Source organism: Pithys albifrons, chromosome 7 (genome assembly GCF_047495875.1).
Source record: "Pithys albifrons albifrons isolate INPA30051 chromosome 7, PitAlb_v1, whole genome shotgun sequence".
Classification (NCBI taxonomy): domain Eukaryota; kingdom Metazoa; phylum Chordata; class Aves; order Passeriformes; family Thamnophilidae; genus Pithys; species Pithys albifrons.
Genome location: NC_092464.1, coordinates 32,460,908 through 32,476,700, shown reverse-complemented (window position 1 = coordinate 32,476,700; position 15,793 = coordinate 32,460,908). Strand labels below are relative to the sequence as shown.

At 43.3% G+C, this 15,793-nt stretch overlaps 1 protein-coding gene across 3 annotated transcripts in view; it reads left to right on the top strand.

The window, feature by feature from the left end:
* Positions 1 to 11,407: 11,407 nt before the first annotated feature.
* RAPGEF5 (Rap guanine nucleotide exchange factor 5) overlaps positions 11,408 to 15,793 on the top strand; it is a 157,824-nt gene continuing 153,438 nt past the window's right edge. For all 3 annotated transcript variants that reach the window (XM_071560904.1, XM_071560903.1, XM_071560902.1), the window contains exon 1: positions 11,408 to 11,666. In XM_071560904.1, coding sequence (XP_071417005.1) covers positions 11,478 to 11,666 — 189 coding nt within the window. In that variant the 5' untranslated portion in view covers positions 11,408 to 11,477. The remainder of the gene's footprint in view (positions 11,667 to 15,793) is intronic.

The window sequence follows — 15,793 nt, the reverse complement described above, 5'->3', positions numbered from 1 at the left end:
TAACAACTTGGAACTTAAGTCCTGGTTTTCCATCTGCTGTACCTAGTGATTGTTTGTAAGTATTTAAAAAAAGCTGTGTGAAAGTTTCTGATAAAGCTGCAGTACATTCTGTCATTATTTTTGTAGTGCCTTGCTGGAGAAAAAGCTCAGACCATTTCAGATGGTCTTATTTGTTTTTCTCAGGAAAAGGAACTGAGACTCTGAGACAGCATCAAATGCTTCAGGCAGTTTCATGAGTGCGGGAAAGGATGTTTGTTGTCTGACCACTGACTGGAGGAGATTTTTCATCCACTAAATTTCGTATCCAAGTCCTGGATCTGAATATGAACATTAACCTTCATTTATATAAGGCTACACTTCATCTTTGGCTATTTTATTTGTGAACTTGCTTAGGAAGAGTGGAGGAGGGTTGGCCACAGTCAATAGCAGGCTGTTACCCATGCACCCAGAACACTTTGAATGCCAAATGGTGTCTCTCAAGAAGAGAGTCTTGTCTTGTGGGTACCATGTCAGCTATTTCTGTCCTGCTTACCAAGATGGAGGAAAAACAACTATTGTATTCAAAGTTCTTGATTCATGTCCTCTCCTCAGTGTATGCTGGTTGCAGGTAATGGGCACCGGGAGCCTTGATGGACTGCTGGATATGGTGATGCCTTTTTATGCTGCTCTGCACTTCTAGTGCTCATTTGATTACAAGATCTATCTGTTCAGAACTGATTAAATCATCCATGAATCACAGGAAGTCTTGGGGTTAGATTTGGCAGTATCAGTGGAGGATTGTGGGCAGGAAGATTTTATGAGAGTGTAGGACAACCTAAGCTTCTATTTTTCTCCACTTGGTACTTTGGTTTCATGCCTCTGACAGGGAAACACATACAGTGGCAGAAAGCTAGGGGGGTGTATGCAAATGGTAGGAAAACAGAGCCATATGGTAGTCATGTGCTGATTGTCAGTGTCAGTACTTATGGCCCACAAACTCCTCACGTTTTCCTCTGGGAAAGAAGACATTTGCATGTTAGCAGACCTTAATGGTTAGTGAAGTCTTCGTGGCCAAGTCTGAAGCTCTGAACTTATGGCTGGTGTCCTAATGAAATCATGGTTGTGATGTCCATAATCTTGATAGCTGGGCTAGTGAACAGCATCTGGCTAGCTACTTGACCAGAGACTTTCTGTGACAGATCTAAAGAAGAAAAAGGAAAGAATTTGGCAGTTTTAGTCCAGCAGTCTCACCACAGTGTTGTTGAAAGTGGATGAACTCCGATTTATTTCACTACCTGCAACATATTAGTGAGCTCTTTTATGTGTGCTGGAGTCTGTGGCAGAATGCAAACATGATTTTACTCCACCTTCGTTCACTGCTTCTCTCTTCTGTTGTACCTACCAACTGGAAAACACAGTGAGGCTGAACAGTGTCCTCAGACCAAGTGCTGTGTATTCATCCATAACAACACAGCCTCCAGAGAACAGGTTAAACAACAAATGGCCTGTTTGTATATGGTTTACCTTAAAGCTACTGTTTTCCCTATAACTTGGGTAGGACAAAGGTTTCAGACATGGAGTCTGTCTTACAGATCCTAAAAAATAGCTTTAAATCTAGTAGTTATAATTTTATTGTGATGTAAAAAAAGATAAACCCTGTTTATTTAATTAAGGCATGGAGTTGATATTCAAGACAATGAATATTTAGGGCATGTATGGTATACATTTACCTGAAAGCTTTATTAACCTTGACTGAAGAATAATGCAAATATTCCCTCCTGGCTTAGTTACCTTTTATGCCCGTTCTACAGAAGTGTGAATGAAAACTCAGTGCAAAATTTAAGTGCCTGCAACTCAGCCATCTAGATTTGAGCTGCTTGCCTTAGGTCACTTTATAGTCAGTGGAGTGAAAAATGTCATTTGTAAGACCTGCCTGATTTGAAACAGTGGCTGAATTCAAATGTACAAACTCTTGTTTTTCTCCATTGACAGGGGTCCTCGTTCTTTCATTCATCTGTAGATAGGCTATAGATAAAACTCAAAGACGAAAAATCAATATGCAGAACTGGTTCCATTACATTTTTCTTCATTTTGAAATGCATTTATTTGGTCTTTAATGAAGTCCAGTGTGCTTCAAGCACTAAAAAAGAGTAACTTCTCAGCCATTCCCCAAGTCAGCTCAGCTTTGCCAGTGGGGCTTACAGACAAACTGTCTGATTTTACATTCCCTAATTAGTTTTAATAACTTCCCATTCAGACAGCATTCTCACTTGCCAAAATAGAATTTTTCATCAATTACTAAATCAGTAATCAGTTCTTACTGACTGTCAGCTTCAGTGAAAGCTGATAGGAAGATGTTCTTGAATTGTAATGCAGGCCTAATACAAGCTTGGAGGAATTCACTATATTTCATCCGATTTTTATCAGCCTTCTCCAGCCACTTACGTTCGTCTTTTGCCAGATGCCTTTTATTAGCTTGTTGAAAATCTGTGAGAAGTGAATACTTTAACCTTTGAAAGATTCACAAGTCAGAAGAACCAAACAATACTAAAAATGGAATCACTGCAAACCAGTAAGAGTAGCTTACTAGTCCATTAGTTTACTATTACCAGAAAGCTACCTAGGTCTTAATTAAACAGCCCATCAGTCTCCCAAGGCAAATACAGTTTGGCAAGAAGTGGAAAAGAGAAATATAAATATACAGCTAAATATTTTTCTCTTCTTTAGTGTCTGTTAAGGTTTTTTTAAGAATTATTGATGAAGACTACGTTTAGAAATAAATGTCTAGCTATAAAAATCTGACTGTATTAAGGCAGTCACATATAAGGTTGGGGCAATAATGTATGTCCTAATTACTATCTTATAAATTTGACTGTTAATTGTGATGAAGAAGCTGGACTGGCTTTCAAGTTCTCTTCTTCAAAAATTGTGTTGCAAATGAATTGAAAATACTGGAAGACATGGGAAGAATTGCTATTGTCTAACCACAACAGTTCAGGCAGGCTGCCATAAGAGCATTATTGAAGCTCTAATTCAATAATTAGATCCAGCTACAGATGCATTAGTTTAGCCAAGTCCTCTAGTTGGCAGAATGTCTTGAATTCCCTTTGATACATGCTGCTGTTCAGGCTGTTAGCTTAATACATCATTAGATAGTTTATGAATTGCTTGTCTGTAGGTTAATATGTTCAGTATCAACTTGTTAATTAGATTAGTTTGGTTTGGTGCTTTGTTAGAAATAGCTTAATTTTTATATGAATTTATAATTTTGTTTCATTACAGTTATAGATATAACACTGTTTACAATGGTAGTGTAACCAATTTTCAGTAAACACTGTTAATGTCTTGTAGGCAAAGCACAAAAAAAAAAAGATCTTTTTCCAGGACTTCAGTGAGGGGAAAGCTTTCTCTTGTAAGCAAGGAAAATTCATCTTCTGTCTTTTGCATGTACAATACTATATGTTTACTGTGACTCTTCCAGCAGGTTTTACATGGCTGCTGATGTGGCTTGTTGGGAGACTGGTTCATAGGTGTCTTCTTTTACAGTTTTGAGTGCTCCAGGTAACCTAAACACATTTCTGACAGCCAAATGCATGCAGAGCCCAGAGCAAGTAGTGCTCTCATGTAGATGTACACCTTCATAGTGAGGTTCCACTAAAACCCACCTGTCTACAAGCCAACACCCATAATCTTCAATGGATGGTCTCAACTGGATCTATCAGTTGACATCCTATGACAAACTGGTTTTGCTGTCCCACTTTAACTCTCTGACTCCTGCTGCTATTCAGAAGTCTCCAGTGATGCTTGTAAATAGTTAAAGGAGACTGAAGGGGGAGGAGATTGGGTTAGGCAGGACACAGACAATCTCTTCTTTTCTCGAGGTGTGCTGGATATCTCAGCACAGAGTTTTGGTCAACCACCTCTCTTTCCCCAGCCCTGCCCCTGCTATCTGCTACTTCCTTGAATGACAAGATTGCTTTGATCATGTTTTCCCACAGCCCCTTTGAACAGATGTCCTACAGGATAACTGAATAGTCAGGAATCCCAGGATGACTGTTGGAGTGAGACTTGAGGGCTTATCAAGTTTTAACTCAGGATACAGAGTTGAAAATTCCCCTTTGTGTAGATCCTTTCAAAAGCTATTTATTATATCCTAGGCATAGGTTCACTGGCCTTCCTGCATTGGCAGATATGGATGGCAGCATCTTCCAGGCCTTATGCAGATCTGCTGGAGCGAGCTCTTCCTGCTCTACCACTACCCAAATGGAGAGAACAAAGTCACCTGGTTTACTTCACAGCCTTATTACCTCCACTAGTGCTAGTCTGGCTGTATTTCACTACATTTACTAGTAGGAAATGTTATTCTTGACAAAACCAGAGAAACCTCTATAGTCACTAAGCAAACCTATACCAACCCCTGGTACGGTGGAGACTGTCTTCTGATGTGATTTCCAGTCATCTGCCTCCCTGTTTCTGTTCAACAGCTGTGATGCTCTTATTCAGTGGAAAAAATTAGGCACATTTAAAAAAAAGCAAAAACCTGAACAAACACAAACAAATCGAATTAAAAAGTGTTTTAAAGCATTTCAATACTCACAAGATGTGAGATGGTTTCATGTTTGAAATGGTAATATTATTTCTGGCAATCAGTCTAATTCTGTTGTTGATTTTTCCAATCTCTCAGGAAATTGGAATGAAAATATTTTACTGATGTTACTATCCCTGGGAAAATCTTGTCAACATGGATCCAGGTTTATTTTGGAAACTCAAAATATTTGGCATGTGGTTTTGTATTTTTCCTTCATCAAAGAGATTATGTGGGCCTAAGGTCTGTTCACATGGAGACAGTGAGAGATACTGACACTAATGAAAACAAAAGGCGACCTTACATATCTGTGTGCACATATATGCAAATATCTCTTTTTGATAATATAATCATATGAGAAAGTTGTAACACTACAGTAGCTCGCTTATATGAAACCTGAGTAGACACAGTAGGGAGGTAGAATTGTATCTCACTCACACACACTTCTATAGTGGTTCTGTGAACAAGGGGATCAATGGAACCTGATTTTATATGGATTTTTGTCTTGAGGTTGAGACCCTGTCTGGACTTTGAGATCTCTCATGAAGTGCTGCAATTTTTACCTCAGTGAAGCATTAACTGCAGCTCTTAACTGGCTGTCTATTTTCAGAATACTTTTAAGGACTTAATAGTTTTTGGATTTCAATACCTCTCAAATGTGCTTGATAAGCTTAAGCATTTGAAGATTCACAGAGGGGTCTCAGACATTCAAAGAGGCAGCAATGTCTTAAACACAGTTTCTACAAATTGAGTCTAAAGCATCCTCACACACATAGGGAGAAGAAACATAAAATACAAATTAAAACAGAAAACACGAATTTAAATGTAAATAGAGAATTGAACAACTAAGGAAGAAAATAATTTAGCATCTAATTGCAATTTGTCTCTTTCAAAATCTCCTACACAGTCTCTTCTGAAAGTGTATGTAAAGCTTCTCATGTTGGACATTAAAAAAAAAAAAATGCATATCCCCATGTGCCTGGGAGTAAAGGAACGTGAATTCTGGCCACAGCTGTCAGAAAAACTTCCTGATTTCACAGGTCCATTTATGTGTTTCTTTTTAAAATTTTAATTAAAAATACTGATTTGTCATTTTGAGATTTCTTCTTTTAGTTAAAAAAAACAACCAAGTAAACTGAACAAACTCCACTGAGGATCCCATTGGCTCTGGAGTTTAATTTTGGTCTGTAAAAGAAAGAGCTATAGCTCAATGACAACATTGTGACAGAAAAGGCCAGATATGAGAGCTTTAAGAGTTTTAATTTCCCAGAGGGGTCATAAGGTCTCCTGCTTCCAAGTACGTTAAAAAGACAAATCAAACTGTAGAGTTGAGTCAGGTTCATTAGCTCTGGCAAATCACAGTTACCACAGCAAATGCATTCTTCCTTGGATTTGTATCAAGCAAAAGTTTGCTATGCACCAAACAATGCTTTTGCTGCATTTACATTAGTTTTGCCCTTGTCGTCATGGCCCAGTGATTCTTATAAAAGACCAAATTGCTAGTGGAAATGCACAGATCCATTTAGGATTACAAACACCTGCCTGCACACCTGTCCTCTGACCAGTGCCATAATTCTGGTTCGAACAATAGCAGTGACAAACCCAGTGGCTGAGGCTGCTCCTGAGCTCTCTCACCTTTGAGTGCTAAAGAGTCAATAGCAGGGATCATGTCCCAGTTCCATGGATGATTTGTGGGCAGAACACAGGCTGAGTGCCAATTTGAAGATGCCTCATGTTTTGAAGCTGGAAGAGGTGCTGAGTGCAGAGGGGCAGGAGGCTCTTAGTAAGGTGGAGAGAGGAAGGGGTCAGACACTGAAGTGAAGAGTTTCACAGGCTGTCAAGAGAAAACTGGAGGTTGAATTAATAGAGGAAGCTTCACACTTTCCAGGTCGGAGTCACACAAATCATGAAACTACTTGAATATTTCACCTTCTTAAATATCCCCTTTATCTTTCACCTCTTCCCTCTTTTTAGTAGTTATTCTCCTGTTCTGCTGTCTTTCAAGTCACACTCCCCTGAACCCCTGCTTCCTCATCCCATTCCCATTTTGGTATCTTTCTGTTGCTGAGCGTACACCACATATTGGAAATGCTGCAAGCAGTGGTTCTGAGCTTAAGTCACTGGATCTTTGCTGTATGTGATGACATGCTACTAAACCAGCTGGAAATTCTTCTCAAAAAAATTACTTGAGAAACCAAATAAATAGTGAAGTTTGGTTTGGTTTTTTGGTGTGTTTTTTTTTTTTTTAAAGTATGCATTACCCACATACATGCCCCTGATATATATAGCTCTGATAATAAATTGATGTCATTTATATCCATAGTAAGTTGACAATGCTCAACATTTAAAATGCAACTGAGGTTCTACTCTATGATCAGGTGAAAGGGAGCTAGCAACTCAAAAATATGAAGCAAGTTATTCAGCCAAAAAGCAGATCCCTAGCAGCTCTGAGGTGTGAATAGGTAGGTTTTATTTTGAAGTTGGGTGTACCAAAGCAGAAAAAGGTGAGAGACGCCCAGACTTCTGCACTGTGTCTCCAGCCCACAGCATGGTGCCTGAATGGTCACCTGCCACACTTGCGCTGTGGGTGAAGTGATGAGGGGCCCACACGTCCCTTCTTGGGACTGGGAAATGTGTCCTGAGTTTGCAGTGAGGCATTGAAGTGGCAGGATGGTGCAAACACTCCCCCAGCCGTCCTCTTTTACAGGGTCATTGCACATGTTATGCTTAAAGTCAGAAATAAAAATCTGCCAGGCCAGGCTTCTCCATGTCAGGAGCCTGAGAGCTGGCAGGATCTCAAAGTATGACAGTGGCAGTCTGTGATTCCAGTGCATTGGGCGTGGAGTAACATGTGGCAAGCTAAAATTCACAGGATACAATTCTCATGAGAGCATAGGATGAGTCCCACAGAAAGGGACCTCCTTTGATGTTCATCTAGATGTTGTACATGGAGGTGGGCACTTCACAGCTCACCTTCACCTGAATGGGAGAAGAGGTGTTATGAAGAAAAACCTGCTTGCCTGCTTTCTGAAGAGATGGGAAGAAGAAAATCAACTCAGTTTTTGAAATGATAGGAAAGCACAACCTCCATCCCTCCGCCAGCAGGACTGCCTGCAGAAGGGGAAGTGATATTTGAGGGTTGTACAGCTGATGGTCTTGCTGTGGAAAAAACTTGCTTTCTTTTAAATGCCTCCTGCCAGGCCAAGGAGAGCAAATATTCAAAATGGACTGCCACAAGCAGCTCACTTAGGATTGCTGCTTGTCAATGACATCTGGTTCCTGTACCCCAGTATGCTGCAATTCTATCCCTGCACTGCCTATCTTCAGTCCTTGGAGGGAAAACCAAAGTGTTATCTATAAATTATTCCAACAGAGTCAAGAATTCCTAACACTTAAAGTCCAAAATAAGAGTTTAACATAGTTTGTCAGGAAATGTCTGACACCAGATAATTCTTTTTTGCAATGATCTACTTAAAAACTGATCTGAAACACATACAGGCATGAAACAGCTTGTATTGTTTTTATTTTGTTTCTTTTGATTGTGTTACACCATGAAAGAAAAACAAACACACTCAAAAAAGCAGACACTCCCAGGCTCTATATCTGCAAAGTGCAGTAGAGTTGTTTAGATCTTCAGACTCCATCCTGTATCTATTTAAACATAGATGTTTCTACATTTATATGAAGTCTCTTGCAAGTAAGGGAACAAAACCTCGTCCTGACTCCACTCTGGAAGGTATATTAAAACTTAGATTTAATATTAGAAGCACCAGAGAGAGTGTCTCCTTGTTTTTCCTTTATAACAGAACAAATTATAACTGTTTAATCTGGAGAACTGGAAATCTCCAAGGTCTGCACATGGTGAGTGGACCTAATATTCCTCTTGTGTTATTGCTACTGTCTATGAGAAACAGGAAATCCAGTCACTCAGAGGCCAAACCTGTTGAAACTAGGGGCCGTGTTCTCTCAGAGCCCTGCTCTCCCTTCAGTGACATTTCACTGAAAGCAAGTTGCTCTGAACACAACATATTGGGTGCAAAACACTGTTTCATTGGAATTTTTTTTAAATTAAATTGTCTTGCCAAATACTTCCTGACCAGATGAGCTTTGCTCTCTGATCCCCAACCCTTTCCTGAGAGGGAAAACAGCAGACTCATTCACCATGTTAAAGCTCCAGTGACTTGGCAAAAAAAGACAACACAAAATCTAATTTTAAACAATTCCTACCACTGTCCTCCCAAAAACTGTAATGGCCTAACTATTATCTACTCAATTTTCCTGACAATTGATAGTCTAAATTATGTTATCTGGCAGCTGATAATTTTAAACACGCTGCGGGGCATATTTATTTCTCTTTTGACACTGTTCACAAGTTATACTTCCTCGCTTAGTTAAAAAACAAACAAAAAATTTCTGAGCACTGGCATAATTTTACCCTTTCTTAGCATAATCAAACTACTTGTCTTGTCCCAATCTGTTACATTAAGTCCCACTTTCTTGAGTTGTCTGACTGCTGTTTGTATTGTAGCTGTGCCTGAAGACTCAAAGAACATGGTCCTGTTGTGAAGCTCATACACTAAGGATCCATTATTATTTTGGGTATAGATACACTTCTCTTCATAATTATATAATGAACTGTGACAAAGTGGCTGCCAGGCAACACAGCTGTCAAAACTACATTGCAGAGCAGTTGGAAAGCACAAAACAAGTGAAATAATAGAAATGTTTAGGCCACAAGGTATCACACAGAACAGCCAGTGCCTGTCATATTGTTCATATCTGGTCACGTAGCACAGCCTTGGCTAAAGCATCTTTACATCATAATCCCTCTTGTACATGCAAAAGGGCTGGTGCTGATGTTGCCCATTGGGGTTCCCAGATCTTTCTGACATTTTGAGGTCTGCAGCACACTCTTATATCTAAGCTATGCTGTCACTATCCTGTCCCTTTTCTGTCTTTTGTGTCAGCAACAGGCGTCATGCAATGGGCCATATCACTTCACTAAAATAGGTGATTATTTTTCACACTTAACCTTTCAGGTCTGGCTAATGTAATGGACAATGAGTGTTGATACCAACAAGAAGGAGAATGGTAGCAGAATGTGGCTGGAGTAAACCCTATCCTTTTCAAGAGTACCTGTGTCAGCCTGATTCATGCTGCTCATCAAATCATGCATACAGGATGCAGTTAAACTGAATGACAGACAGCTACTGAAAGGAGCAGTTCTGCTTTACCTCACTTCCAGGTTTCTGCTTTGTTTGATCCTGCAGCTGTGTGGTCACAAGGTGGATCAATTCAGCTGCCTGGCCAATGGAAAATTCATTATTTTCTGAGATGTTATTTTTTCACCAGATCGATCACCTGAATAGAGTCTGATGGTTACCAGATCCCACATAAGGGATGCAAAGGGAGTACACATCCATGGGTTGCAGGCAGAATCACTGTTTCACAGCAGTCTGCTCTCAGGTCAGTGTAGCCGAAAGGCCAGGCTAATTCCTCTGCACTCAGGTGACAGATAATCCAATGCCACAATGAAGAGGGAAGGGGCTATTCTGCATCTCAGCATCCTGACATAGTTTGAGCACATCTGCCATCTTTCTTTTATGGGTGACTCTGTGATCCCAGAGAAGCTGGTTTAGAGAGCACATCAGTGAAAAAAAACCCTATTCTCCTCCCTTCCCTGCTCTCCCTCCCCCCCCCCCCCCCCCCCATCCCTTTCCCGGTTAGTTTCATGGTTAAGCTGTGGGGCTGGAGGAGTACTAGGGTCAGTCCTGAAAACAATGGGACGTCTTGACTGGGACAAGGTAATGTGGCCATGAGATTGGCTTGACTATAATGCCATTTGCTGAGACATTTAGGCATTGGTGAATTCAACCTGGATGAGCAGGTCAAGCCATATTTTTAGATCTGAGGCTGAAGATGTATGTAAGGGAGTCACACATTGCAATTAGTTCTCTCATCTAAATAGAAAAGAACAGAGTCTGACAGAGAGAAAGCAATAACTGTGTTGGAAAAGGCTGAGTTCAAAGACTAAATAAAGACTCCAAAATCCATGGAACTGAAATCTAGACAAGTTTTATACAAATAGTACAGGAATTGGTTTCTGGCATCGAGGAGTCTCTTCCAGGGGTTTACCTGAATGATGGGAAACAAGTCATTCTCCTGGGATGAACTGCTTGATTTCCCCAGTATCAATGCTGGCATGGAGGATGAAATACCTCTTTGAGTCAAGAATCAACTGCAAAGGGAACAGAGGACTTCACCCCTTGCAGCCATAAATACTCCCTCTGGATCATAGGGTGACTCGGGCAAGTGGGAACCCCAGGAGGCTTCCAGGCCAGGCAGGCTGAGCGCTTGGGGGTCACTCCAGGCTGCCTGGGATTTCTCCAGTCTAGTCTTGACAGCCTCCAGGAGGAAGCCGAGGCCACCCAGCTCGCGGAGGAGCCCGAACCCCCCTCTCCTCGGCTCAGACCCGCCGCTTCTGAGCCCGCTGACCGCTCTGCCCCGTGTTCTCACCGCGGGTGCGGGGTCTGTGTCGGGCGCGGGGCTCCACGGCCGGTGGGAACACGGCCCGGGCGGCGGTCCCTGAGCGCAAAGGAGTTAAAAGGACTTTCTGCCTCTTCCCGCTCTCACCTCCTCCACCCTCCTCATTACCTGCACTTTATCACCGCCGGAGCAGCGGCGCGGGGCGGGCGCGGTGGATGCCGGCGGGGCTTCCTGCGCCGCCCAGAGTTGCCCGTGGCGGTCGGGGGAAGGTGTGCGGGTGGTGCGCGGTGCGTGCAAAGGAGCGCCTGCCCGTGTGCCTGCCTGTGGGTGGGAGCGGGGCTGGGGCTGGGGCGACGCGAGTGGAAGGCGGGCGGGCAGAGCGGGAGGGCGAACGGGTCTGCGCGCCGCAGCCCGGTAGGGATGCGGCATGGCCGTGGGCTCCGTGAAGATGCCGGCGCCGTGTGAGGGCGCGGAGCTGGCCCGCAGCTGGAGCCCCGGCGGCGGAGCCCACGAGCCGCAGCCCCCGGTGCAGCTGCGGCAGAAGCTGCGGGAGCTGCCGGCGCTGCTGCGGAGCGGGCTGACGCTGCGGAGGAAGAGTGCGGCAGCCGCCGACCGGGTGAGTGAGCGAGCCAGCGAACGAGGGAGCCCGCGGCGCTCCCGGGCAGAGACCCCCCCCGCCTGCTCGCGGGGCTGCCCCCACCCTGCCCGGCGGTCTGCCGAGCGCAGGGGGCCGCGGGCTCTCGGTGCTGGCCCTCCGCGGCGAGTGGACGGCGGGCAGGGACGGAACGAGGGAGGGAGTGACGGAGGATGCCCGGGCGGTGGCGGGGCGGCACCTTGGCAGCCCCCGGGAGTGGGTGGCCGCGGGCGGTCCTGGGCTCGGCCCACCGCTGCCAGCTTTGGTGAGAAATGAAATACGAGGAAGGGTGAGAGCGCGTCCCTGTCCCATCTCCGGGTTTCTCATGTGGCTCTGCCCATCCCTCCTTTTCCCCTCCTGCGGGCCGATGCCTGCTCTCCGGAGGCTCACAGGAGGTACAGCGCGGCTGTGCCCGGACACCGGTGCACACACGTGTTACAGCAACGAACTCCAGCGCGCCTTGGAGCACATGAAGCCAGGATGGACGCACCCGGCCCCAGTCTCGCGTGCCTCCAGAGACAGGCCGTGGGGTCAGGTGGGCATCGTGGAGATGCCTAGACAAATTTCACTCACGTTCACCCATTTTTCAGAATGGTGGTGAGGTTTTACAAGACAGGCAGTGCTCTGGGGAAGTACAGCCTGACAATGCCATGGCTGGGAACTGCAGTGGTGAGCAGCCGCTCATGGAGCTGAGCTCTCCCGGTTGTGACTGGAGTCGTATGAGTCGAGTGACATTGCCATTAGGTCAATGACGGTCAATCAGGTCAAGCCTTACCTGCAGGTCAACATGGATTGTAACCCACCACCTGAGCAGTCAAAATGAAGGGGTGGGTTCACCTGCATGGAGTTGGGTTTTTCTAGGTGGGCAATCAGGCAAGCTGCCGTGTGGTTTTGGTGCAATGATAAATACCTTTGCAGGGAATTAGTGGGAGAAGTCAGCATGGTGTGCATTTGTACCCTCATCAACTTTGCAGTACTTTGCCCATGTAAATAAATGGTTTCTCTACATAGGGAAGTTGTTGTGAAATATGGGAGGGTGTGAATATCAAACCAAACTTCCTGGGTGAAGGCTTTGTTATAAGAAGATATACATGCAAGGAAGGTTAATTTCTTTCCTCAAGCACATTGAACCCACAGAATAAAGACTAGTCTGTATGCAGATGCCTAATGATTTTTATTGTTCAAGTGAATCAGTAATCCACCTGACAAGTTGTCCATAAGAGCACAGAGCTAAGTGGATTCAGTTAATTTTAAATAGCTAAGTCTTGCTCTGCCCTAAGAGCATGTTTGTGACAGATATCTTTCTTCCAAAAAAGATGAGTCTTTTTCTGATTTGAGCTTAGTTTCTTCCATTTTAAAAAGCATACTAAAAAGAAGTAGAGTAATGGGCAGTGACCAGGAAAGCACCAGTACAGATCTGCTGCTGTTAACACTTCATTTGCAGGCAGATCTGAAACAGTGTTTTAGCAAAACAAAGTAATAATGCTTCAGGGAGACACCATGCAGAGCAGCCTAAGGTTTACTCTCACCACTACTGAAAGCATTTGACAAGTGAGCCGTACAACAGTTACTTTGTAAATATTTGCAATGGGTGAGTTGACATCCTGGTGAGAAGCCTGGGTAGCTCCTGGGTCATACAACTTTTCAGCTGTACTTGCTGAAGCCTTGGTCACCTCTTGTTTCACACGGTCCCAGCTGAAGTTCTGCCTGTCTTTGCTAATGTTCTGTGTTACGGTCCAGCAAACACAATGTGACAGATTTAGTGGTGGTGCCACCTATGGCTTTGCCTCCAAGTGTCCTGTGAGTCATCTTATAAAGTTTTTCTTGAACTGTTTGTCCTGGTAGGAACAAGAGTGGGGGGAGGATGATGAGTTTGTAAGGCAGTCTGGAGTCAAGCCAGCAGATCTTCTGTTAGGAAGAAATTGTTTACTGTGAGAGTGGTGAGGCAGTGGAACAGGTTGCCCGGAGAAGCTGTGAATGCCTCATCCCTGGAATTGTTCAAGGACAGGTTGAATGGGGCTTTGAGCAACCTGGTATAGTGGAAGGATTGAAACTAGATGATCTTTAAGGTCCTTTCCAACTCAATCCATTCTATGATTCTATGGTCATAGATCAGTGGACAATACTGTGGGGAGATGCTGTATGGAACCAGCAGGACCTTCAGGCCAGTGTGTCAGTCCTGTGGAGAATGGGAATACTGTGCTCTGCTATCTCTGGGTTTGTAGGGACTCTCCTAGTGGAGTGTTCTGAAAGGCAGGTCATACTGAGAGTTCAGCAGTGTCGTGAATTCACTTGTTCCCTTTGGAGACTAAGTGGACACCAGGAGTGCATGAAGGCTCTCTCCCACATGTGCAGTTTCCAGGGAGCAGTTTATTTCTGTTAGCAGTACCCTGTGTTGATTCCTGTCTGCTCTGTGCATGTGCATTTTCCCCTTAGAAGTGGACTTCTAGGGGCATGACACTTTTCACATATTTCTATTTAATATAAAGAATAACTTAAACCCTGAAAATGACAGTATTTGAGAGAGGAAAGGGATATGTTAGAACAATACAATGCAGCATTTTTTATATTTCTCTTTTAAACATGACTCTTAAATCTAAAAATCTTAATATAAGGTTGGAGAAAGGTTGAGTAATGTGAATAGGAAACAAATATTCTTTTTTTTCCCTCCCACCTCAACAAAATATTTCAAGTTAATCCAAAGTTAATTTTCAGGAGGTTTTGTTTGCTTATGAACAAACCAGTCTGATCTTCCTCTCCAGTGACTTTTTCTTTGTGCTTTTTTGCTTGTTCAAACACCAAGCTGAGACTCTTATTTGTCCAGCTGGTTTCATCAAGAGTGTTGCTCACTTAGGCGAGCTGTTTTCAAGTAAATGCTGACCAGCTGAAATTCTGGCTTGTTTAATTTCCTAGAAAAATATTATGACCCCTGCGCAGGGCATGTGCTTCTGATGTTGACTTGCTCAGGGACAGCCTGCAGTGCAGTTTGATTCCACACTTATAAAGGCACAGACAATCTACATGTGTGCATGCCTGGGGACTATGGATAATAAAATGTAATGAAAGTGTTAAGGGTACTGTAATTGTTTTAAGAATGTACTTCACTGCATGCTGTTCAAATACTTCCTGTGCTCCAGGGAGAAGGAAAGCATTGGGTAGTAGAGGGTGGTATATATTAAAAGAATTGATTACATTTTGCAAAGCAGTATGGGGTGGAATAAACTTTTTTCAATCTGTTTGGATGTCTCAGTCCTTGGTCCTTGGTACTAGACTATCAGAAAATTGTGACCAGAGATTAAAGTAATTGAAAATACAGTGTAACAAAATAATATTTCCCTCTCAATTCAGTGACCCTCAAAACTGGAGAGCAAGCAGGTATTTTTGGCTTTCTCTGTTGGGATACATCCAATCCTAAAACACAGAAAAAACTTGGAGGTGGAAAAACAGCTTGTAGAAAACGCTGTAGTAGCCATCCTACCTGGATGTTTCTTTGCTGTGTACAGATAAATACCAACACACTCCACTGCTTCAGTCATTTAGATAAAACTAACCTTCAGTTTCTTGGCTAGCAAAGCCTAATGTTTTCTTTAAAGCTTCTGAACTTTGAACTGGATGTTGGCCTTGTCCTTGATGGTCTTTTTTTTTTTTTCTGAAATTCAACCTTAGGGCAGGTGCAGCACAGAGACCCAAGATGGCACCAGTGATTAGACTGCATTTGCACAGTGAACTGTGTGGTGTAGATTTTACTTATCATCCTCTGCTTGGATGTTTTTTATTTCTGCTGGATAAAATAGCAGAAAAGAACCTAATCCTTTGCTGCTTTTGCTGTGGGAATGGTGTGTGTCAGACCTTGTGAGGAGACACAGGAGGGATCTGTTGTAGTGGGTCATTGTGCCCTGTGGGACTGATTTGCTCTGCCATGTTCTTTCTCAAAATCTTTGGAAAGACTCTTCTGTTTCCCCATTTGCCTCTTTGAGTTATGTGTTAAATGTATGTGTAGTAAGCATGAGTACTTTTCTTATGAACTGTCTCTGCTGCACTTTCTGGTGCCTGCTAAAGCTATTTTCTTCTCCTCCCCTTTTTCTTTTAATTAGTGACAAAATACCTCT